Consider the following 23,899-nt stretch of genomic DNA (forward strand, 5'->3'; position numbering starts at 1 on the left):
GCAAAGTTATCAAAACAGCAACAAATAAAATTGTAAACAAACATACATATTCAAAAACCATCAAGAAGCATTCTCATTATGGGTTTATACAAGAATATGATTGATCATATTTGATTTATAATTAACTTTCGTTTTAAGTATTCACTTGATACTATGAAGATCTCAACAGAGGTTAGGAGACATTCATTTAACACAAGAGCCCCCCGGACCCCCCTAGAGGAGGTTAGGTCCCCCCCTCTTAAATCATGTTCACATGGATAGGAAACTAAATACATTTGCACACATCTTGTGTCCATATCTTTCTGTTTTGGTGGTCATGCCACAACCGTGCACGTGCATGCATACACAAGTCATGGTAAGATATCTGGATTAAGAGGTTGCTTTTTCTTTGCACAGCATGAAAGAAAGGCCAAATGAATGGGCTGTGATTTTAGTATTTTTAAGCAGAGGTCAATAATGTGTACGGCCCTCGGAGGATGTTGAAAAAATTGAAATGGCCCTTGAGAGGAAAAAGGTTCCCCACCCCTGATTCAACAGAAGCTGAAGATTTGCTGATTCATGCTACTAAGTTGCATTATGGGAGATATACAGTAGCATTGAGCATGTTTAAATCCATACTAAGACCTTTGACCGGCACTTTTCTAATTTTGTCCGGAAGATTTAAACTTTAACGGACATCTTGACCGGCGAAAGAAAACCTAACTGAAACTCTGCCACACGGTCCCCTCGTTCCTTGGAAGAGGCGGAGAGGTGGGTGTTTGTCATCTGCTGGTGGACTAACCGGAGAGCATTACAGTGCTTGCCTCGACGGGGAGGGATTGCATTGAATGGGGGAGACTGAAAACTCATCTCTTTCGACTCCACTTCGATCGATAGAATTACTAACAAAGAATTGCTAACAAAGCACTTATATACTAACAAAGGACTGACTTATCTAAAACCAGTTGAGTAGCACTTGTAATGTTTTAGCTCTATGAAACCTGATGTACTTATATGATTCTGTTTTCTTCAAGTTTGTATCTTGTTGGTCGAACGCACTTATTGTAAGTCGCTTTGGATAAAAGCGTCAGCTAAATGCAATGTACTGTAATGTAATTACAGCAGCGGGAGCAAACGCTTGCCTCGGGGAGGGAGAAAAAGAGCCACAGCGGAGAATAAACAGAAGGGCAACCATGAGCGGGAAGTCTTCTTCGCTGCTTTTGTGGCAGACTACAGCGCCACTTACAGGCCTGGCACATGTACTACAGCGTCTCCAGCGCTTTCGAGCGGCAATGGCCGGCCGTGGCCCAACCCCACATTCCCCTGATAGATGGAGAGTTGGCCCAATAGCCGTAGCGCCACCGTCCTGACGTCAGGACAGTGTTCAAATCTGGATCAGTTTTTATCAGATCCGTTGCAGCCCCGTTTTTAGAGATTTGGGTATGGAGGAAAATAGAGAGGGTTGTGTTTTCTGACACTTGGTGAGTTCCATGGAACACCGGGGACACATATTCATGTATAAAAGACGTACAAAAGTGCATTTAGGTCCCCTTTAAGGTACACAAATTAACCATCAACTAGTTGTTAATTAACATGCATATTAGCAGTATATTGGCCCTTTATTAGTCATTAGCCCTCTCCCGGTTTCCTCCCGGGGTCATATTTTTCCCGATTTCTGACAAAATCAGATTTACTCACAAATGTTTCCACTCGGACTTTAATACAGCTACACCATTGTTTGGTTTCCATGGTAGCGTGACTCTTTAGTAGCGCACGCAACTGAAACTCTGAGAGGGTGTTCAGCATGGTGAGGAAGATAGACACAGAAAACAGAACAAGAATCGACAACTCTACCCTTTGCTCACTCCTTTCCTGTAAAATACAGGTCTAGCCCACACATAGATTACATGTCACTTGTTAGACGCTTTTATCCAAAGTGACTTACATACTCAATACTGTGGAAAATCCCCACAGGAGCAATTTGGGGTGAAATGTCTTGCCCAGGGACACAGCGACAAGCTGACTGCATTGGGGTTTGAACCTGTGCTTCCCTTATCCGAACACAAACGCACTAAACCACTGCGCCAGACGCCCCACACATATGCTACATCAAGGATGGTGCTACAGGCCGCAGGGCATTGCACTTACAACTACAATAAGCATGTTAATGTTAATCTAATGGCTCCGGCGATCCACTAGCATGTACTTACACAATAGGTGTACTATTCTCTCTATGTGTTGTACTGTCTCAGTGTGAACATAGATTAAACAGCCAGCCATACTCTTTTGAGAGCCAGGGAATGAGCAGCCATGCTCCTTTATTGACTTATTTGCAGTCCACTGACATTCAAACGGAGTAAAACTGTTACGCTCCTCGTAAAGAGCCTCAAAACTTGAACCCGCTATGCAAGAACACTTGGGACGGAGACTTAGGTGAAGTGTCAAAAAGACTGGATTTATTGAAGTCCTCAAAAAACAGGCAGGAGACAAAGTAAACTCTCAACAGAGTGGGAAGAACGTGGAGCAGGGCTGAGACGGAGGTTGGGCTGGACGTGGCAGGCAGGACGGAATGGAATATGGAGTTTCTGGAACAGGCACAAAACAGAACAGGATTAGTATATGAAAAAATCCAACTGGAAGAGTATACAAAAAGACTAGCAATTCTAGTCAGCCGGAACTGGAGTTTACCACTGTGAGTATACGAAGAACTGGCGAAGTCTGATGATCGAACCGGAGTTTTAAGCAGCAGCAGGTGAGTAGTGGTAATCAGTGATGATGAGAAACAGGAGTGGAGGTGAGTTGGCGGGAAACGGAAAGTAGGTCAACCACGCCCAGCCAGGAAGACAGACAAACAGAAAAAAGGAGAAGGAGATACTGCAATTCCTCACAAAAACTATAAGAAAATAAGTTACAAGGCACTTAATGATCTCATACATGCAAGTGTAACATACACAGATTAACACATAGGACCGCTAAGTGTAAACAAGGTAAATATAGCTAATGCTAGCTGTGCAATAAGCATGTATAGGCCTACAGACTAGTATGGCTAACGCTAGCATGTATGCTAAAGATACCGTGTATGCTAATGCCAGCGCTGCTAACGCATTTTCTCATTGTGTTTAAACATCTCCAAATGTCATCACATAAACACAATACATGTTACTAATCCTTACAGTCAGTGGCGGCGCCAGAGTATGGCTGGGGTAGGCTACAGCCAGCCCCACCATGAAAAATGATGTTAAAGTAAGCAAATTAAATTAAACAATAAGTAAAATGCTAAATGTTGAGAACACGGCTTGCGAAAATATACGGGTCGTGTCCACAACACACAAACTGATCCTGCTGTAACAACAAGTGCACGTTACTGATGCAATATGGTTGAGACCATTCGGGGTTATGCTAGAAGAGGGGTGCAAGGAATAACACTAAAGGTGTGGAAATTCTCTGGCGTTATAATATCAGCGCGGCCGTGGTCAGATCAAAATGCCTCCGAATGCAATTTGAATAGACCTACAGCCAATCAGAGCAACGAAACGTTGGGTCTGCGTTATGCATTACTGATTGAGATCAATCGGAACCGCCATTCAGTATCCCCATTGGATCTTCAACGTGTACTATCATACGTCACGTTCACAGTGATCCCTTTTTATTTACTACAAGACAAATGTGCGTTTTATTTCATACAGTTCCATTTTGATTGAGACAGGAAAATAATCTAAACCTCACGTGTGGCGTTTCACTGTCAAGGGGGGCGATATAGCGTGTATGTAATTACATTGCAAAAGACCTCATGAAAGACGACACAAGAAGTGAGGATACCCGGCCCGGAGGAAGCCCGGGGTCCCCTTCTGGAGCCAGGCCCAGAAGGAGGACTCGTCGGCGAGCGTCTGGTGGCCGGGCTTGCCACGGAGCCCGGCCGGGCCCAGCCCGAAAAGGCAACGTGGGCAACCCCTCCGCTTCTCCGTCCCGCGGGCCCACCACCTACGGGAAACAGCGATGGGGTCGGGTGCGCTGCCAAAATGGTGACAGTGAAAGCGGAGGGTCTCGACGGACCAGACCCGGGCGACAGTGCTTCGTTGTTGGAGTTTACCCCAGTGGACGAGAGGGTCGCCTCCCTACGCCTGCGGGTTATGGGGGGGAAAACTCTGACTGTTGTGTGTGCTTATGCACCCAACAGCAGTTCAGAGTATACAGCCTTCTTGGAGACCCTGGAAAGAGTCCTGTATGGGGCTCCTGAAGGGGACTCTTTAATCTTGCTGGGAGACTTCAACGCACATGTGGGCAATGATGGAGACACTTGGAGGGGCGTGATTGGGAGGAACGGCCCCCCCTGATCTGAACCGGAGTGGTGGTTTGTTACTGGACTTCTGTGCTAGTCATGGATTGGCCATAACAAACACCATGTTCGAACATAAGGATGCTCATAAGTGTACGTGGTACCAGAGCACCCTAGGCAGAAGGTCCATGATCATCATCGGACCTGAGGCCGTATGTTTTGGACACTCGGGTAAAGAGAGGGGCGGAGTTGTCAACTGATCACCATCTGGTGGTGAGTTGGGTCGAGTGGCGGGGGAAGCCTCTGGATAGACCTGGTAAGCCCAAACGTGTAGTTCGGGTGAACTGGGAACGTCTGGAGGAGGCCCAAGTTCAGGAGGCCTTCAACTCACACCTCCGGCGGAGCTTTTCGGGCATTCCTGTGGAGGTTGGGGACATTGAACCAGAGTGGTCGGTGTTCAAAGCCTCTATTGCCGAAGCCGCGGCGGGGAGCTGTGGTCTCAAGGTCCTAGGTGCCTCAAGGGGCGGTAACCCTCGAACCTCCTGGTGGACACCGACAGGCCCGAAGGGCAGCAGCCTCATCCGTGGCCGAGGCAAAGCAGCGGGTGTGGGAGAAGTTCGGAGAAGACATGGAGAAGGACTTTCGGGCGGCACCAAAGTTGTTCTGGAAAACTGTCCGACACCTCAGGAGGGGGAAGCAAGGAACCATCCAAGCTGTGTACAGTAAGGATGGGACGTTGTTGACCTCAACTGATGGAGTGTTAGGGCGTTGGAAGGAACACTTTGAGGAACTCCTGAACCCGACAACTCTATGTTAGAGGCAGAGCTGGAGTATGACGGGGGATCCACACCAATCTCCCGGGGGGAGGTCACTGAGGTCGTCAAACAACTCCACAGTGGCAAAGCCCCGGGGGTGGATGAGATCCGCCCGGAAATGCTGAAGGCTCTGGGTGTTGAGGGACTGTCATGGTTGACACGTCTCATCAACGTTGCGTGGAAGTCGGAAACAGTACCGAAGGAGTGGCAGACCGGGGTGGTGGTTCCCCTTTTTAAAAAGGGGGATCAGAGGGTGTGTGCCAATTACAGAGGCATCACACTACTCAGCCTCCCCGGTAAAGTTTACTCTAAGATACTCAAAAGGAGGGTCAGGCCGATTGTCGAACCTCAGATTGAGGAGGAACAATGCGGATTCCGTCCTGGTCGTGGAACGACGGATCAGCTTTTTATTCTCGCAAGGATCCTGGAGGGGGCCTGGGAGTACGCTTATCCGGTCTACATGTGTTTTGTAGACTTGGAGAAGGCGTATGACCGAGTTCCCAGGGAGTTACTGTGGGAGGTGCTGCGGGAGTATGGGGTGAGGGGGTCTCTACTCAGGGCCATCCAATCTCTGTACTCCCAAAGCGAGAGCTGTGTCCGGGTCCTCGGCAGTAAGTCGGACCCATTTCCGGTGAGGGTTGGCCTCCGCCAGGGCTGCGCTTTGTCACCAATCCTGTTTGTAATATACATGGATCGGATTTCGAGGCGTAGTCATGGGGGAGGGGGTCTGCAGTTTGGTGGACTAAGGATTGCACCACTGCTTTTTGCAGATGATGTGGTTCTAATGGCTTCATCGGTCTGCGACCTTCAGCACTCACTGGATCGGTTCGCAACCGAATGTGAAGCGGCTGGGATGAGGATCAGCACCTCCAAATCTGAGGCCATGGTTCTCAGCAGGAAACCGATGGACTGTCCACTCCAAGTAGGGAATGAGTCCTTACCCCAAGTGAAGGAGTTCAAGTATCTCGGGGTCTTGTTCTCGAGTGAGGGAACAATGGAGCGTGAGATGGTTCAGAGAATCGGAGCGGTACTGCAGTCGCTTTACCGCACCGTTGTGACGAAAAGGGAGCTGAGCCAGAAGGCAAAGCTCTCTGTCTACCGGGCCATTTTCGTTCCTACCCTCACCTATGGTCATGAAGGATGGGTCATGACCGAAAGAACGAGATCGCGGATACAAGCGGCCGAGATGGGTTTTCTCCGCAGGGTGGCTGGTGTCTCCCTTAGGGATAAGGTGAGAAGTTCGGTCATCAGGGAGGGACTCGGAGTTGAGCCGCTCCTCCTTCGCGTCGAAAGGAGCCAGTTGAGGTGGTTCGGGCACCTAGTTAGGATGCCACCTGGGCGCCTCCCTAGGGAGGTGTTCCAGGCACGTCCAGCTGGGAAGAGACCAAGGGGTAGACCTAGGACCAGGTGGAGGGATTATATCTCTTCGCTGGCCTGGGAGCGCCCTGGGATCCCCCAGTCAGAGCTGGTTGATGTCGCCAGGGAAAAGAAAGTTTGGGGCTCTCTGCTGGAACTGCTACCCCCGCGACCCGACCACGGATAAGCGGGAGAAGATGGATGGATGGATGGATGGTAATTACATTGCAAATACTGACTTGAGCCCCACCACTACCCTACCATAGATTACCCAACAAAAATACTCTGGCGCCACCACTGCTTACAGTGTAAGGCGTACACTTAAACTTACACTTACAGTCATTGCTGTCTGACGGACTTGACCCTTTTACTCTTCAGGTTGCAGGAAAAATTAGTAGCAGTCTACTGCCATGCTATTCAGTTCACTTTCTCCTACTTCCTGTACCCGGTTTCCTGTCTAACCTTCAGTACAAATTTCACGAAAATATAAATGTGCAAATATGAAACATACAGGTCAATACCACCAGGTAGCTGAACTGTCAATACCCCGAAACATATTCTTAGATATAAATAGGCTACCTAATTTTTTGTTATTTAGACACAATTAACACAGTTTCATGTCTTGTTACATAAGAAGAGATCATATTTGTGTGTAATTATGGGAAACTTACTATTCTTGTAGTACTACTGCCTTATTAGGCCCATATTGAGCAGCGCATATTAAGACCAGAACTCATGTACAACAACTTCCTTACTTGCAATAAATAAGCACTAATTAGAGGGTTATTGAGGAAAAACTCTCAACTAATAGCCTATTACTTGTAGAATATGCTCATGTAGGATAAGGCATTAATAAGTGTTTTATAATGACTAATAAAGAGCCAATATACTGCTAATATGCATGTTAATTAACAACTAGTTGATGGTTAATTTGTGTACCTTAATATAAAGTGTTACCCTTCAAGGTAACATTACATTTTTACACACCACCAAGAAATGTCTGTCAATAAACAAAAGAAAGGGCTAGTCTCGATACATCCCAGAGCACTTCCTCACTTTAGTCCTTAGTATGGATTTAAACATGCTCAATGCTACTGTATATCTCCCATAATGCAACTTAGTAGCATGAATCAGCAAATCTTCACCTTCTGCTAAATGAATGTCTCCAAAAATGCCATGCCCCTAGTTTATCATTCATGAGGTCACTTTGGCCATTGGCCTTTATATTTTTGTCCCATACCCCGGAAAAGGATTTAAACCAAATAAATGATTTCTGAGGGGTTTAAAGAAGATTAGAATAGCAGCTGGTTTCCCTCAAACATTTTGTGTTTTGATCTCTGAGCGCAAGTTAATGGTTTTGGTAAATGGTAAACATTTCGGTTGTATTTTTCATGTAATTAATTGTAAGAATGAAACACAACAAACATGTACAATGTATACAAAGCATGTTCCCATGGCAATGTAAGAAGGACATCATAATTCCGGAACGAACAGTAGCATGTCGGAGTTTAAGGAAAGGTACATTTATTTTTGCAGCATGTTTTTAAAAACACAGCAATTTGAAGTGATTTACAAAAAAACATTAAAAGCATTAAGTTCACCAGAGACCTCGATTTTATAGGAAGTGAGAGTTCCATGAACCTGCAGATTTCTGGCAGTTTGTTCCAGATTTATAAACCATAATAACTGAACACTGTTTCAGCATTTCAATGTGGAAAACATTCAATTGTATGTATGTTTCCTGTACTGCAGACAGAGGCACTTGTCTGTGATTTTACTAATATGGTAATATGATATATCTTGCACTTAATTAAAAGTACAACAGTGTCGGAATACTCTGTTACAAGTAAAAGTCCTGCAATCAAAATGTTACTCAAGTAAAAGTACAAAAGTATAAGCATCAAAATATACTTAAAGTATCAAAAGTGAAAGTACTAAGCAGATTGGTCCATCTCAGAATAGATATGATATGTTTTATAATGATTGATGCATTAAAGTGTTATCAAAGCTGATAAATGTGCAGCTAGTTTGAATGACTTTGTATACTGCAGGGTAGCATCATATTATAGCTACCTCATTAGCAAATATGTGTACTGGACACATGGTTTGAAACTGGGCTATCACTAATACTAACTAAAATACTTACAAAGACTTTATCATCACCATTATGTTGCAATGAAGTACAAAGGCCACTTAAAAATAGGTTAGGAGATCCAAGAATAAGTCATCATTTGGCAACCAAGATCTAGCAACATTTTTAGATGTGTCTTCTTTGGTTCAGTGGGAGAAAAACAGTTGACTAATCTTTATTATTTTCTTTTATAAAAATGTATTATATTTTGAGAAAAAAAGTTATATATTTTTAGACCAAAGTTGTAAAAACAGCTGATTAAAAATCCCTGATTTACATCACTTCCTGTTGCTTACTGCATGTTAATAGGGACATTTTTCCTTTGAATTCTGTTATAAGCTGTTTGTCAAAAGTTGCGGGTGTCTTTAGATTGATATTTCCTGACCTTCTTTGCCTCAACAATCATTCTGAATGTAACCAGGTGCCAGATCTTATCGTGAAGGCAGAGCAAACTAAAATGTATGCATTGGGCTTTGGGATACATCTACATCTGTTGCGCTTGTGGACCAATGACACTGTTCATCTATCTGTCTAACTGCCCTAGCCTGAACAAAAAAAAATACATTTAGCCATGATAACATTATTTATATGTCCACACTGTTTTTCATCAATATATTATAGGTCTCAGATATATACAGAACCTGTCTCTGATTGTCTGAAACACCAAACAGATCATTGTAGTGTCCCATAATCCCCTCTGTTTCAAAAGTCCTGATTCTCTGTCTGTTACTTTAGATGAAAATAAGGAGCCACTTCCCACGCCCCTCTGAGAGAGATTTGGTTAAAAAGAACACAATGGTGCTCTAGGAGGAGATTCAGGTGATAAGGTGGGGGGTGTTACCTTGGTTGGTGATTGGCTAATAACACAAGCCAAACAATTGTTATGACATCATAAAGTGGTCAGAATCTGATCAGCTCATCTTCAGACAGGTTTTTATATAAATGGATCAGGACAAAAGGTAAGAGAATCTTTTTTCCTGAAACGTTCAGAATCTCTTCACACAGAGGGGACACATGTTTATGTATAAAAGACGTGAAAAAGTGGATTTTGCATAATCGGTGACCTTTAAAAAATAACATAATAATTGTGGGAGAAACTTCTGAAGCAATTGGAGTCAGGACTCAGAGACACGAGGAGAGCTGGAGCTTTGAGGGCAAACACTGACGGTTTATTTGGAGCTTCGGCGGGAGAATTCACAAGACATGTCACGGGCCACGAGTTGACCACACGGTTGAGATGCCACAATCAATCCTCAAGAACCCTCCTGTAGCTCGAGGTTTTAACTAGTTCAGAGTGTAATAATCAACATTCTTCAATAGATAGACTAAACAGCTGAGGACACTGAATCACAGTTGTTGTCGCTTATGGCTCAGAGTTGCCCGGTCATAAACTGGTAACATCAACAACATGCTAGGGCAGCCCCTCCTTATGAGAGATAATGGCTGCTCAAGGTTGGTCAGCTGCGTCAGAGGGCGAAGGAGGACATGCAGGGCAAATTATTCCCCAACAATAATAATAATAATACATTTCACTTCCAAGCGCTTTTTCAGGTGCTCGAAGACGCTTTACAGTGGTGATAAAACGAAATATAAAAAAATATTAAACAGCAACACAATTAAAAGCCAGTCTGAAGAGGTGTGTTTTGGTCAGTATTTTGAAGGTGGGGGGGTCGGTGCAGTCTCTGATGTGTTGTGGAAGGGAGTTCCAGAGGGTGGGGGCAGCGATGGAGAAGGCCCTGTCCCCCCAGGTTCAGTGCTTGGTTCGTGTGGGGATAGAAAGGAGGTTGTTGGTTGTATTTCAGAAATTGGGTATTTCTGTTCTTTGTATTATAAGCCGTACACAACTTATGTCTGTGACCATATGGCGTTACCGGGGCTTTTCTGAAAAACATTTATATTTCTAATTTAAAGTGCTCGGAGGGGCACAACATTGGCAGTGGGATTTGAAAAACGTTTTTAAGGACATTTAATTTAAAAAGATGCTGGTGCTCAGAAGAAGTTGCTATGCTATGACCCTTTTGGAACACTAGTAGAGCACAGTTGAGTTGATGTAAATTACATCTTTATAGTGAGTAATAGTAGTCAGTTCTGTGGCATCGCTGATGGTTGAAAAAGTATTATCAGCGAAAATGTATTTCATTGTATTGCAGCTACTCGTTTTTTCTTATGTGGTAGAATGTCACACAAATGTCAAAGTATGACTCTACTGTAAATATCAATATGATTTGAGGTCAGTCGTGCTGAGTTAACACTGTATTGCACAACTGCAGGCAAACAGACCAGCAAGACATTTTCAGTCCGATTTGGTTTGTTTAGACAAAAAAGTAAATGTATCATATTCTGTATTACATCAATCAATCAATCAATCAATGTTTATTTATATAGCCCAATATCACAAATGTTACATTTGTCTCAGTGGACTTCACAGTTTGTACAGAATATCAGTATGACAATACGACACCCTCTGTCCTTAGACCCTCACATCGTACAAGGAAAAACTTCCAGAGAAAACCCACAGTTTAAAGGGAAAAATGGGAGAAACCTTAGGGAGAGCAACAGAGGAGGGATCCCTCTCCCAGGACGGACAGACGTGCAATAGATGCCGTGTGTAAATTGAAAAGATACTACATTTGCAACATAGGTAGTCCAAATGTTTGGAAATGCATGTGTGTATAATAGGAAGATGAATCCACGAGGATATCCATCCAGGACTTATGATCCAGGACCACAGCCACGACTCAAGATCCAGGGCTCGCGATCCAGGACACAGGACCGCAGCAACAGGATCATCCATGACTCCGGATCCTGGCGTATATAGACACCAAAAAGAAAGACATTTGGGGAAGCTGGGTTAATCGGAACATGAGAGTACACAGGTATAGACAGAGAGAAGGAAGAAGTAAGATGTCCCCCGACAAACTAAGCCTATATCAGCAAAACTAGGGGCTGAATCTAATCAGCCCTAACTATAAGCTTTATCAAAAAGGAAGGTCTTAAGCGCACTCTTAAAAACGGATAGGGTGTCTGCCGCCCAAACACAAACTGGAAGCTGATTCCACAAATGTGGAGCTTGATAAGAAAAGGCTCTGGCTCCCATTGTACTTTTAGAGACTCTAGGAACAACCAACAACCCTGCATTCTTGGAACGCAATGCCCTAGTAGGACAGTAGGGTATAATGAGTTATTTAAGGTAAGATGGCGCCTGCACATTAAGGGCTTTGTAGGCGAGAAGAAGCATTTAAAATGATATCCTGTGTTCTATAGGGAGCCAGTGTAAAGCAGCCAGAACAGGAGTAATGTGGTCCCTTTTCCTAACTCTGGTTAGTACACGAGCTGCAGCATTTTGAATCAGCTGAAGCGACTTAACTGACTTCTTGGTACACCCTGATAATAAAGAGTTACAATAATCCAGCCTTGAAGTAACAAATGCATGGACTAGTTTCTCTGCATCGTTTTGAGGCAAGATATGCCTGATTTTTGCAATGTTACGTAGATGGAAGTAGGCGGTTCTTGAAATTGATTTTATGTGGGCGTTAAAGGATAAATCCTAATCAAATATTACACCACGATTCCTTACAGTCTCACTGGAGGCCAAATTAATGCCATCCATAGTTAGTATATCTTTAGATAATTTGTTTCGTAGATTCTTCGGGCCAAGTACAATAACTTCAGTTTTGGTCGTGTTTAACATCAAAAAGTTTAAGGTCATCCACATTTTTAAGTCCTTGAGGCAGTCTTGAATTTTATTTAGATGATTAATTTCATCAGGCTTGATTGATAAATATAGTTGAGTATCATCCGCATAACAATGAAAATGTACAGAATGATTCCTTATAATATTGCCTAACGGAAGCGTATATAATGTGAACAAAATAGGTCCGAGCACTGAGCCCTGTGGCACTCCATGGCTAACTTTGGTTTGCATGGAAGATTCATCGTTGACATGTACAAACTGAGAGCGTTCAGATAGATAGGACCTAAACCAGCCTAAAAGAGTTCCCTTCATGCCAACTAAGTGCTCTAGTCTTTGCAATAAGATATCATGGTCGATAGTATCAAATGCAGCACTGAGATCGAGCAAAACAAGAATAGAGAAAAGTCCCTTGTCTGAGGCTATTAGAATGTAATTTGTGACTTTAACCAGAGCTGTCTCTCTGCTATGATGTGTTCTAAAGCCAGACTGAAAATCTTCAAATAAATCATTGTTTTTTAAGTAATCACACAACTGTTTTGCGACTGCTTTCTAAAGAATTTTTGAGAGGAACGGAAGATTAGAAATAGGTCTATAGTTGGCTAAAACCTCTGGATCGAGGTTGTGCTTTTTAAGAAGCGGTTTTATCACTGCTACTTTGAATGATTGTGGAACATAGCCTGATAATAAAGACATATTCATAATATTTAATAAAGAAGTGCTAATTAATGGAAAAACTTCCTTCAACAGCTTAGTTGGAATTGGGTCTAACATGCACGTTGATGGTTTAGAAGAGAGAATCATTGAATTTAATTGTTCAAGGTTTATGGCTGAAAAGCATTCTAGTTTACTATCTAGTGTAATATTAGAACTTACGTTTCCGGGAGCTGTTGATAACACTATACTGGTCAAAGGCAAGAGGTCATTAGTTTTGTTTCTAAGAGTAACAATTTTATCATTAAAAAAGCACATAAAATCATTACTACTGAGTGCTATGGGAATAGAAGGCTCAATCGAGCTGTGGCTCTCTGTCAGCCTGGCTACAGTGCTGAAAAGAAATCTTGCATTATTCTTATTCTCATCTATTAATGAAGAGTAGTAGGCTGCTCTCGCTTTACGCAGTGCATTCTTATATTCATTGAGAGTAATATGCCAAATTAAACGAGATTCTTCAAGTTTAGTGGAACGCCATATCCTTTCAAGTTGTCTCGACTTTTGCTTTATTTTGCGGGTTTCGGCATTATGCCATGAAGCTAATCTGTTGTTTTATTTTCTTCTTTTTCAAAGGAGCAACAGAGTCTAATTTTATTCGCAGCGCATCTGTAGCACTATCAACAACATGATCAATTTGGGGTGGTGTACATTTTGTATAAGTTTCCTCCCTTACATGCAGACATGCCATCGAGTTAAGTATTGGGGGAATCTCTTCCTTAAATTTGGCTATAGCACTAACAGATAGGTTTCTGCTGCAGGAGCTTTTGACTAATGCTTTGTAGTCTAGTAACAGTACTTCAAAAGTTACTAAGAAATGGTCAGATAAAGCAGGATTATGCGGTTCGACTAATAGTTGCTCAATTTCAATACCATAAGTCAGAACAAGGTCGAGAGTGTGATTATAGCAGTGGGTTGGTTTATTTACACTCTGACGGAAACCAACATAATCTAATATAGAGTTAAATGCAACAGTAAGGCTATTTTTATCATCGTCAACATGAATATTAAAGTCACCTACGATAATTACTTTATCTGTTTTAAGTACCAAAGTTGATAAATAAGACCTGGTGCACGGTACACTGTAACAAATAAGATTGGCTGCAAAGTTTTCCAGGTCGGATGCGTAAGACTAAAAACGAGACTTTCAAAGGAGGTATAATTTAAATTTAAATTAAATTACATTTTGGTTTAGTATTGATAAGTAAACTTGAGTTTATTACATAACCACGATCATAATCTCATTTTGTATTTGTTATTTGTTTCATTACGTTCTTTATGTAGAAAGGTTAATAATTGGTCTACTGCGACCAGGAAAAAGGTTTCACTTTTCACCTGCTCTGTATTCTGTCAGATTGTATAAAAGTACAAGATGTTATTCTTGAATCCTGCTAACTATGACTCACTGCCATTTATTTTAACCCTTTTGGGATGTTTTTAATTAAACAAATAGAAAAAATTATATAAGGATATTTTTCAATCTGAAGCTCCATGGCCTTGGCTTGCTAAGAACATTGAATTGGAAAAAAACATTTGGTACAGATGCCAAAATGCCCCGCCACAAAGAAAAACAATCATAGTTAAGAATAAATATAAAACCCAACTCTTTAGAACTAAATAGCTATAATAATAAAGACTATAACTTCATCACAAAAAACTAATTACACTTTTATTGTTAAAGGGGCCCGATTATGCTTTTTGGGTAAAGACAATATTTGTCTGGGATTGTGTATGTAGTTTTTACATTTCTGTAATGCTTTTTAAACCCCAATCATGTACAATTCAATTTGACCTGAATAGTACCAAAGGGTCCAAAATGTAAACATAATATAGGGTAAAACTATTGAGTGGTATTCTGCTTTGTAGTGAACTGGATCCGTTTTGATGAACAATATTGTATAAAAACAACTTTTGGAAGACAATATACTAATAAATATCTTTGCCTTGCAGAAACATGTTCCCATCCAATCTGGTCCAGGCGACATTTCAGCAGGTGAGACATTGGATAATACATACAACATTTCCAACACAAAGGCGTAGATTTAACGCAAATGTATATTTCTGCTTCTGTTTCTCTTCCCTGGCAACAGTATCGAACAAGTAGCGAGTACATTGTGAAAACCAAGCCAACGGTGAGCCAGGCCCAATCAGATTCCACGACGCGGCGAGCGCTCATCTATGGTATCCAGGACGATAATGGGACTGACATCCAGAACTTTGCCCTTGACCTGACTCCCCCCCCTGATGTGCTCATCCGCATACGAGAAGGAACAAGCGATGGAATGAATGTCCTTGGAATTGTTATTTTTTCAGCAACCATGGGTAAAAAATGGCATTGTTCGTTTTAAGTTCAGCTTCAAGCTTCAGCTCTGAACAATCATATTAAAGATTTTCCTTTATATCTTCACAGGTATTATGTTGGGAAGGATGGGGCCAAATGGCAGCGCCTTGGTGAACTTCTGCCTGAGCGTGAATGAGGCCGTCCTTAGAATTGTTGCCATAGTTATATGGTAATATTTTCTTTGAATATACTACTTTAATTAAGGAAGCCAAAGTGTTTGTCCTTCAGAAACATTCAAGGTAAACTGGCAGCAGATATGAATAAGCGACGTGGGTGTATGAGAAGGCATTTCAGTCTAATATGTTCTAGGTTTTGCTGAAAACTTCAGTGAAGTCGGAACACACAGTAGATCAGTCAAGCCATTTCAATGTTCTATTCAAGAAAACCTACAAGCTGCCTCAGGAGTGATAACTAGCTTTATGATGCTATCTTAGGTTTGCAAATATTATTTACCTCAATTGTCTTCAAATAAACATTTCCAGGATTCAGATATTCATTACAATACATTACATTACATATCACTTAGCTGATGCTTTTTTCCAAAGGGACTTACAACAAGTGCAAAAACCATAAAGATTCAAACTCCGAACGAAAAGGATATATTCACTTTATTCAAGCAAGATCATACCATTGTAAGTGCAAATTAGTTACAAGGCCTAAATGAACTCAAAAAGTGTCTCGTGATTCTTTTCAGCAATAATTTAATTGCCAAGGTACAATTGAAATAGATGCGTTTTCAGTTTGCGACGGAAGATATTTGGAGTTTCTGCTAACTTAATGTCAATGGGGAGTTAATTCCACCATTTAGGAACCAGGATAACAAACAGGCTTCTTTTTGAGGGGTACCTGGGTCCCACTCGCAGTGATGGAGTAGCAAGCCGATTAGCTGACGCCGAGCGTAGTGCACGTGCTGGAGTATATGGTTTAACCAAGGCCTGGATGTAGGAAGGGGCTGTTCCATTCACCGCTCGGTAGACCGGCACCTGTGTCTTGAAGCAGATTCTTGCATCCACTGGCAGACGTTGGAGGGAGCGAAGGAGTGGTGTAGTGTGGGAGACCTGGGGGAGGTTGAAGACCAGTCTGGCTGCAGCATTCTGAATTAGCTTTAGTGGTCTGATGGATATCATATGCAGGGAAAGTTTGACTCCTAAGAAACTATTTCAAATCAGGCTTTAGTTAAAGGTCCGCTATCATGTAAAATTCACTTTTTGATGTCTTTTATACATCAATATGTATCCAGTAGACTCACAAAGTGTCCAAAAATAAAACCCTCTCTCTTTTCCTCCTTACATCTCTAAAAACGTGGATACAACGTCGCTATCAGAAACAATGCGCTACGTGTTTTGTACGTAATATGGTCTTTGTTTACATTAGCAAGCATCGCTAACACTCAAAGCTAACCTATACTGGAGAGAGTATGTGTAAAAAAGCAGGATAAATAAAGTTACTCACCTTGTGGTAAACTCGCAAGAGAAAAAGCATTTGGGCTACTGTTTCACTTGATGTGGTTTGGAACACGTTTAATCACTGCAGCGTTTAGCTGAGTATCTCGTAGAATTCTCCCGCATGAGCTCTCGTCTTCAGGAATCAGCACTTCTCTTACAGGGCTGAAATAGAGGGGTATGAGGCACAGCTAGAATGGGTGATCTGTTTGGTATTTTGAGAAAAACACTTCATAGACATGTTTTTTTATATATATCAGACCTATAATATATGCCTGAAAACAGTATAAAAGGAGACGTTTAATATTTCATTAATAATGATTTTGGCATACTTTATATTTATTATTTACTTAAGGAAGATGGATAATTAAGGACGCTCTGTGATCTTTGTAACATTTCTTTCTTCATTTAACCACCACTCATAATGATCAGATAAAAAACTCTGAAAAACACAGAGAAACAATGTCTTATCTTAAAGCTTTATGCTTTGTTCTGTTAAATTATTTGCCCATTTATGTCTGGGTAAAACTATCCATAACTCTATCATAAACCAGGGCCAACAAGGTGGCTCAGAGCTCAAAGAGTGATCCCTTGCAATTTTGCGATCTTTGAAATGTATAGTTCTACTTCTTAATTAAGTTGTTGGGACTTCTGTCTTTTGGCCAACTAATCTAACAGTTGAATAAATATAAAGGACCTCAGAGCCATTATTGCTGACTTTCAGCTACCTCTTCTTTAGGTACTTCCCGTTCGGCATCGTGTTCCTGGTGGCCGGTAAGATCCTGGAGATGAGCGATCCGTCGGCCATGGGGAAAAAGCTGGGTTTCTATGCCGTCACCGTGGTGTTTGGTCTGGTGTTGCACGGCTTGTTCATCCTGCCTGCCATGTACTTCTTCATCACCAAAAAGAGCCCCATCGTTTACATACGGGGAATCCTGCAAGCACTGCTTATCGCACTGGCAACCTCTTCCAGGTAAAGGAAATATGTTCAGGGTGAACAAACTCAATTACCTTGTTTTTCTTTATATTGTAAAAGAACAGAGGTTTTTTTTTTATTTCTCATGTGTGAATCATAATGATGCATCCAGAGCTCTAATGCCATTTATCCTTTCCTGTTTTATCCATTCACTGGAACAGAAGCATGAAAAGCCTCAAAGGGACTTTGGGATATCAGAGACCATCTGTGTGTGTGTGGGAAGGCATGGGAATGTAGAGGAACATTCCACGCATTTGATTAGACTGGCAGCTGTGTGTGTGTGTGTGTGTGTGTGTGTGTGTGTGTGTGTGTGTGTGTGTGTGTGTGTGTGTGTGTGTGTGTGTGTGTGTGTGTGGTGTGTGTGTGTGTGTGTGTGTGTGTGTGTGTGGTGTGTGTGTGTGTGTGTGTGTGTGTGTGTGTGTGTGTGTGTGTGTGTGTGTGTGTGTGTGTGTGTGTGTGTGTGTGTGTGTGTGTGTGTGTGTGTGTGTGTGTGTGTGTGTGTGTGACACCAGTGGCTGCCTGGAAGGAAGACAAAAGTGGACTGAACTTTTAAAACACAACAGGGTTGGGAGGGTTACAACATTTATTCCGTTACAATTACCTGTAAACAAATGTTTCACAGTCAAATAAAAGTAGTGTAACCTGTTTACTTTACGTTACTTTTGGATCACCTCAATATCAAATGCAAAATAAATAAATAAAAGAGAAAATAAATATCAATAAGATGTTTCTTACTTAAGTTAATTGTGTAAGACAACAGAACAATGTGCCCTTAGAAAAGAAGAAACCAAGATATTCAGTATGACCATTTTGAAAATATTATTTGCTTGACATACAGAGTAGTTAAGAATAAAAGAAGCCTAAGCGAAAACCCAAAAGAAAATTCAGGCAGTTTGTCTCCCTATAATATATCATTATTTTATTTATTTTTTACCATTAATCTAATTATGTATTTTTTTCAAGTAACTGTAAGGGAATACAGTGTCCTTTGTTTGTATCCTGATTACATAATCCTGTTACATGTAATCCATTACTCCCAAAGCTTGTATGTGAATGGGTTACAACATACTAAAATGTTTGCACTGGTTATTTATATTATATGAATATTTGCATTTGCTGGTGATACCACTTGTTTACACATATGCCTAGGAGAAATTCTGAAGTGGTTATGTAATGATTCTATCCTGACCTTTGCTTGTTCTCACCTCTGTGTTGTTCTTCTACAGCTCTGCCACATTGCCTATCACCTTCAAGTGCCTCTTAGAGAACAACCACATTGACCGCCGCATCATCCGCTTCGTGCTCCCTGTGGGCGCCACCATCAACATGGACGGCACTGCTCTCTACGAGGCCGTGGCAGCAATATTCATCGCACAAGTTAACAATTATGAGCTGGACTTTGGCCAGATCATCACCATCAGGTCAGTGGACCGTGCTGCCGGCCTATACCATCTGTGCTTATAAGCCCATTAACATGGTAAAGATATCATTGGGATTTGAAAGCAATGATATCAACGCTCATGAATCCTTTACACCAAATGGCAGAAATACATTATGCATAATACATGGCTTTTCAAATATCCACTTTAATTTGGGTTTTCAGTGATTATTTGACCTCATATTTTTGCAGCACAGATGTAGGAAAATATATTTCACCAGTTTAAAAATGTTACTTTTAAACAGAGCGGGGCAAGGTGGATGGATCTGAAGTTCCTTGATGTTTGGACACACTGTGAAATGAGCGTCAGTGAAGACTTTTTGAGTCATTCCTTCAACATCCAATGAAAAAAACAGCTTTAAATCAGGGTGAGCTTGCCCAGCTTCCAACCAGATGCAGAATTGTCCTTCCTTTCATGAAGCAATCCAAAAACTCACAGTAAACATGTCAGAGTTTGTTGATGAGCATCTCAACCCACAGTTTGAATAACTTAGCGCTCATCTAAACTGAAACCGAGAATTCTATCTGATCTGGAGGCTTACTTTAGAGATCTTTGGAAAAGTAGAAGCAGGAGGAAGAATATATGGATGAATGTCAGCAGCAGACAGAAATAACAGTTGTGCACAAACTCAATCGTTTCCCATCAACACTGATTTGAAATCCACATGAACGAGAGGGTTGGAATAAAAGCAACATTCCAACCTTTGTTTCTCAAGCTCTGAAACTAGTCTGTACAACAAGTGCACATTGATAATTAAGGACAACGTTTTCCACAGATGGAAAATAAAACTGTATAAAGACGTACATGAATCACTAACTGACTCATAATGATAACAACACAGTCTGTTCTCAAGGACTCTTATGTTGTGCACAAAAGGAGATGGAAGTAGTTGTACGAGAGGAAAGAGTGCTGAGAGGAAAGTACAAAATCCTGCCTGCTTTTTGTCTTCAACACACTTGGCCAATCACACACACTTCATGATGATTGCTGGGTTGTCTTTTTCAGATAGTTACAACAATTTCCCTGCCAAGTGCTATTGGAAATGTGCGTGTGGGAAGGGCGTTTTAGACACTGTTTTTGACCATCTGACAAGTGCTGCATATTGATGTGTTTATGTGGATTGGTTATGGGTATAATCTCTGACAAAATTGTCTTTCTTATGTCTAACTTATAAAGCATTCTAATGCATCATGTTAACTGCGTGGTTTGGCTCCCTTCAACTCACTGTTGGTACAATGTTTTATTATCTATCTCGTTTTCTTCAACGCTACGCTTCCAGAACACTTTCATCTGCAACCAAACAGAGGAACTTAATACGTTTTGTCAATTTTAAAGCATAGTGTAAAAAGCATACAGAGTAATTTTACATGCTGATTATTTTAATATTCTGGGTTGAGTGAATAAAATAATTGTGGTCGCTATTCACTGTTGCTTGGCAATTTAAAAAAAGCTAGGTTTGTACATCTCATGTTGTACTATTTAGAATTCTCCCTGACCGTAAACTTGGAACCTTGACCAGGATGGCCACGACATGTTAATGGGGGAACCAAAAAAACAGCAAATTAATCTGAGTAGAGATACGATTCAGTGGAAAAGCAGACTCCTCTCCTGCTGTTGCAAAATAAACAGTAGTGATCTGCTAGAAGAGACAAGTGGAAGCACAGATTACAGAAAACACATGGGTATTTGATAAAGTGCGCCGTAGATAATCTGCCCACAAAAGCATTACAATTTGCAAGCAAAACAAGATAAAAGCTCCACTGTGCTACAAGTGTAAAGCCAACAGTGATACTCATTGTGTTGCATCCTGTGCTGAATAACAAACATATTGTGGAGATGTAATGCATGTTGGAAATACAAGGAAATGACACCTACTGTTTCTGGCTTTTCATGAATACTAATGAAACATAAGTATTCTGACAGCAAATGACTGTTGTGTAGTGAAAATGTATTTATACATTTTAAGAACATATTTGATACTACCACTCCGACATTCTGTTTTAATGAAATTATTTTGTCCAACAACCCCCCCTGTATATTTTTCTATATAATTCCATATATCAACTGTAGATTGAAGCTATCCGCTTATCTCTCTGAAAAGAGCCATGTGGCCACGATAAACCCGCATATCCCGGTCACGCCACCGCTGGAGCTCTGAACCCAACCCATCCCCTCCCCCCACCCGCCATCTCTCACCATCATGCTCTAATGAGTGCTGGGATCATCCCATCCTCAAACTCTGGATGTGCGGCAGATACCAGATGTACACTTACAGAGTTTACCCTCAATACAGTTTCTACTGGTGTGCTTTCATCTCCTTTACCATTCAATAGAGAGGATGCTTCTAATCAGTTGAACAGTTGCTATGGAGATATACTCCCACAAGGCTATTCTCAATGTTTCATTCCATCCAGGAACAAATAAGATTTAGAATAAATTAGATTAATGGATTGAATCTGAGTGTTTGTGCTAAACTTTTCTTTGTATCCTTATGGGTAACTGCTGGCAGCTTCATCTACCAGCTGTCTGCTACTGCCCACAGGGAAAGTAGGGCACTCTATTAAACATTGGCTTAGTCTGTACAGATAATACAGGAGGGTTGAATCACAAATAAAACCAATTAACTTTCCCTAGCAGCCAGCATTCAACACCAAAAATGCCAATGTGTGAATTTATTTGTAGGAATTGCCCCTTAAAGCCACTATGTGTGGAATTGTGTGTGATTAAAATATATTTCACAGTATGGTGGTGATGATACAAAAATATGTCTTGCATAACATCTCAATAGTAGGTTGCAGATAAATAGAATGCATAGCAGAAAGATATTGGTTATGGCAAACTATGGCTAGGTAAAGGGTTGACCCCCAATATATATTTTTGGACGATAGGAGCAATGCTTGGTTTTGCCTCATAAATCATGATTAAAGTGGACCTATCATGCTGTATTTGAATAATATATTTTATGGCCATACCTATATAAAACATGTCTGTGAAGTTTTTTTTTCAAAATACCAAACAGATCATGCATTTTAGCCATGCCTCATTTCGCTCTATTTGCTGTATTCCAGCACTGTTTTTGCAGGGGCTGATTCTGTGGAAAATGAGCTGCAGCTGACCACGAGCTGAGGCACGAGCGTCATGTTACCATGCTGTTACCATGCTGTTACCATGCTGTTACCATGCTGTTACCATGCTGTTACCATGCTGTTACCATGCCACGGCAACCTCTCATTCCCCTGATAGGTGGAGCGTTGCCCATGTAGGCGGAGCGTCACCGCCCACTATTCCGGGCTGACGTCGGGTCGGATGGAATCTGTATCCGCTCGTTGTAGCCCCGTTTTGGGTTTGGGTACGGAGGAAAAGAGAGAGGGTTATTGGTTATTGGCTAACAACTTATTGTTAGCCAATATGCAATTGCAGAGTCTTACCAATCACGTTCCAAATCTTTATATTCTTAGCCTGGGACGCCCTTACAGTAGGTATATTTAGGATTACACAACTACCTCTATTTGGGCAAGATTACAATTAAAAAAACATATTGACTTACTTTCTCCCCTGCCTACCACTGTATGGTTCAAATGATCTCCCTTTATTGTTCACTTTCCTTGACAACATGGATTTCTCTAACCTGGGTTCATTTTAGCTTACGCTTCCATCTTAGTTCAGTTCAGTCTTTCTGGTTTCCATGTCCCAGGAGGGGTACTTATAAGCGCAACTGTTGGTTTTCGAGTTGTGTACAGTTGTCCATCGAAGGACATATTCATTGTGACTTCACAAACATAGCATTTTTTTTTGCCATAATTCCTATGCTTTCAAACGAATATCTAACATGATAACATGTATGAAGTTATAAGATTTGTATACACGGCAAATGTACTGGTTGGGGGTGATACAACCGCAAGGCAGTAATTATAGTTCGGTTAAACTCCATTAGAGGGTAAAATACAGTGGAAAGATCATTGCTTTTGTAAAAGAGGAGTGATGATATACCGTTTTGGAGAAAAAAGCTTATCCTTGTGAATTTGGTTGTGCATTGTTCTTTCATCAACAACCTTCAACCTTTATTCAGGGTCTTAGGGTCAATATTTATCTTCAGTTGTTACAATACATTATATTAAAAATGTCTTTGTTGACATCATGTTTCTTTTTAAATGTCCAGTATCACAGCCACAGCAGCCAGTATTGGTGCCGCAGGGATCCCACAAGCTGGACTGGTCACCATGGTGATAGTGCTAACATCCGTTGGGTTGCCAACTGACGACATCACTCTCATCATTGCAGTAGACTGGGCATTGTAAGTAGCAAGTGTGTTCACTTACTTCCAGATCCAAATGATAAATACGAGATAAAAAAAACACATGAGCCCCATCTTCTTCATCTCCTTTTCATTTGGTCAAAATGTCAAAAATATTTTAGGTTTATATTCGTCTTATCCTCTCAAATGTCTTCCTCTTCTACAGAGACAGATTCCGAACCATGGTGAATGTAATGGGGGACGCTCTGGCCACAGGCATCATGGCACACATCTGCAGGAAAGACTTCATGAAAGAGGGGGATGGGGTGAGTTTTGATTATGGCTTCAGTTCTTCTCTATTTAGGACACTTGCCCAATTGTGACCCTAACATGGATTTTCATTAACGGGTAATTCATAACAAAAGCATGGACTGGATGTTATTAATCGAGCTGCTCCTGGGGTGTTCTCAATACTACTTTCTGAGAATTGAAAACCAAATGAAATGGC

The 23,899-nt window shown here is 41.4% G+C and overlaps 1 protein-coding gene across 1 annotated transcript in view; it reads left to right on the forward strand.

Annotated features, from left to right (window-relative positions):
* Positions 1 to 23,899, forward strand: part of slc1a7b (solute carrier family 1 member 7b) — a 79,462-nt gene that overhangs the window by 53,063 nt on the left and 2,500 nt on the right. The window contains exons 4-10 of the mRNA XM_034235008.1: positions 14,910 to 14,952; positions 15,050 to 15,281; positions 15,370 to 15,469; positions 17,482 to 17,715; positions 18,945 to 19,139; positions 23,317 to 23,451; positions 23,618 to 23,717. Of these exons, the coding sequence (XP_034090899.1) occupies positions 14,910 to 14,952; positions 15,050 to 15,281; positions 15,370 to 15,469; positions 17,482 to 17,715; positions 18,945 to 19,139; positions 23,317 to 23,451; positions 23,618 to 23,717 (1,039 nt within the window). The remainder of the gene's footprint in view (positions 1 to 14,909; positions 14,953 to 15,049; positions 15,282 to 15,369; positions 15,470 to 17,481; positions 17,716 to 18,944; positions 19,140 to 23,316; positions 23,452 to 23,617; positions 23,718 to 23,899) is intronic.

Source organism: Gymnodraco acuticeps, unplaced genomic scaffold, assembly GCF_902827175.1.
Source record: "Gymnodraco acuticeps unplaced genomic scaffold, fGymAcu1.1, whole genome shotgun sequence".
NCBI classification, from domain to species: Eukaryota; Metazoa; Chordata; class Actinopteri; order Perciformes; family Bathydraconidae; genus Gymnodraco; species Gymnodraco acuticeps.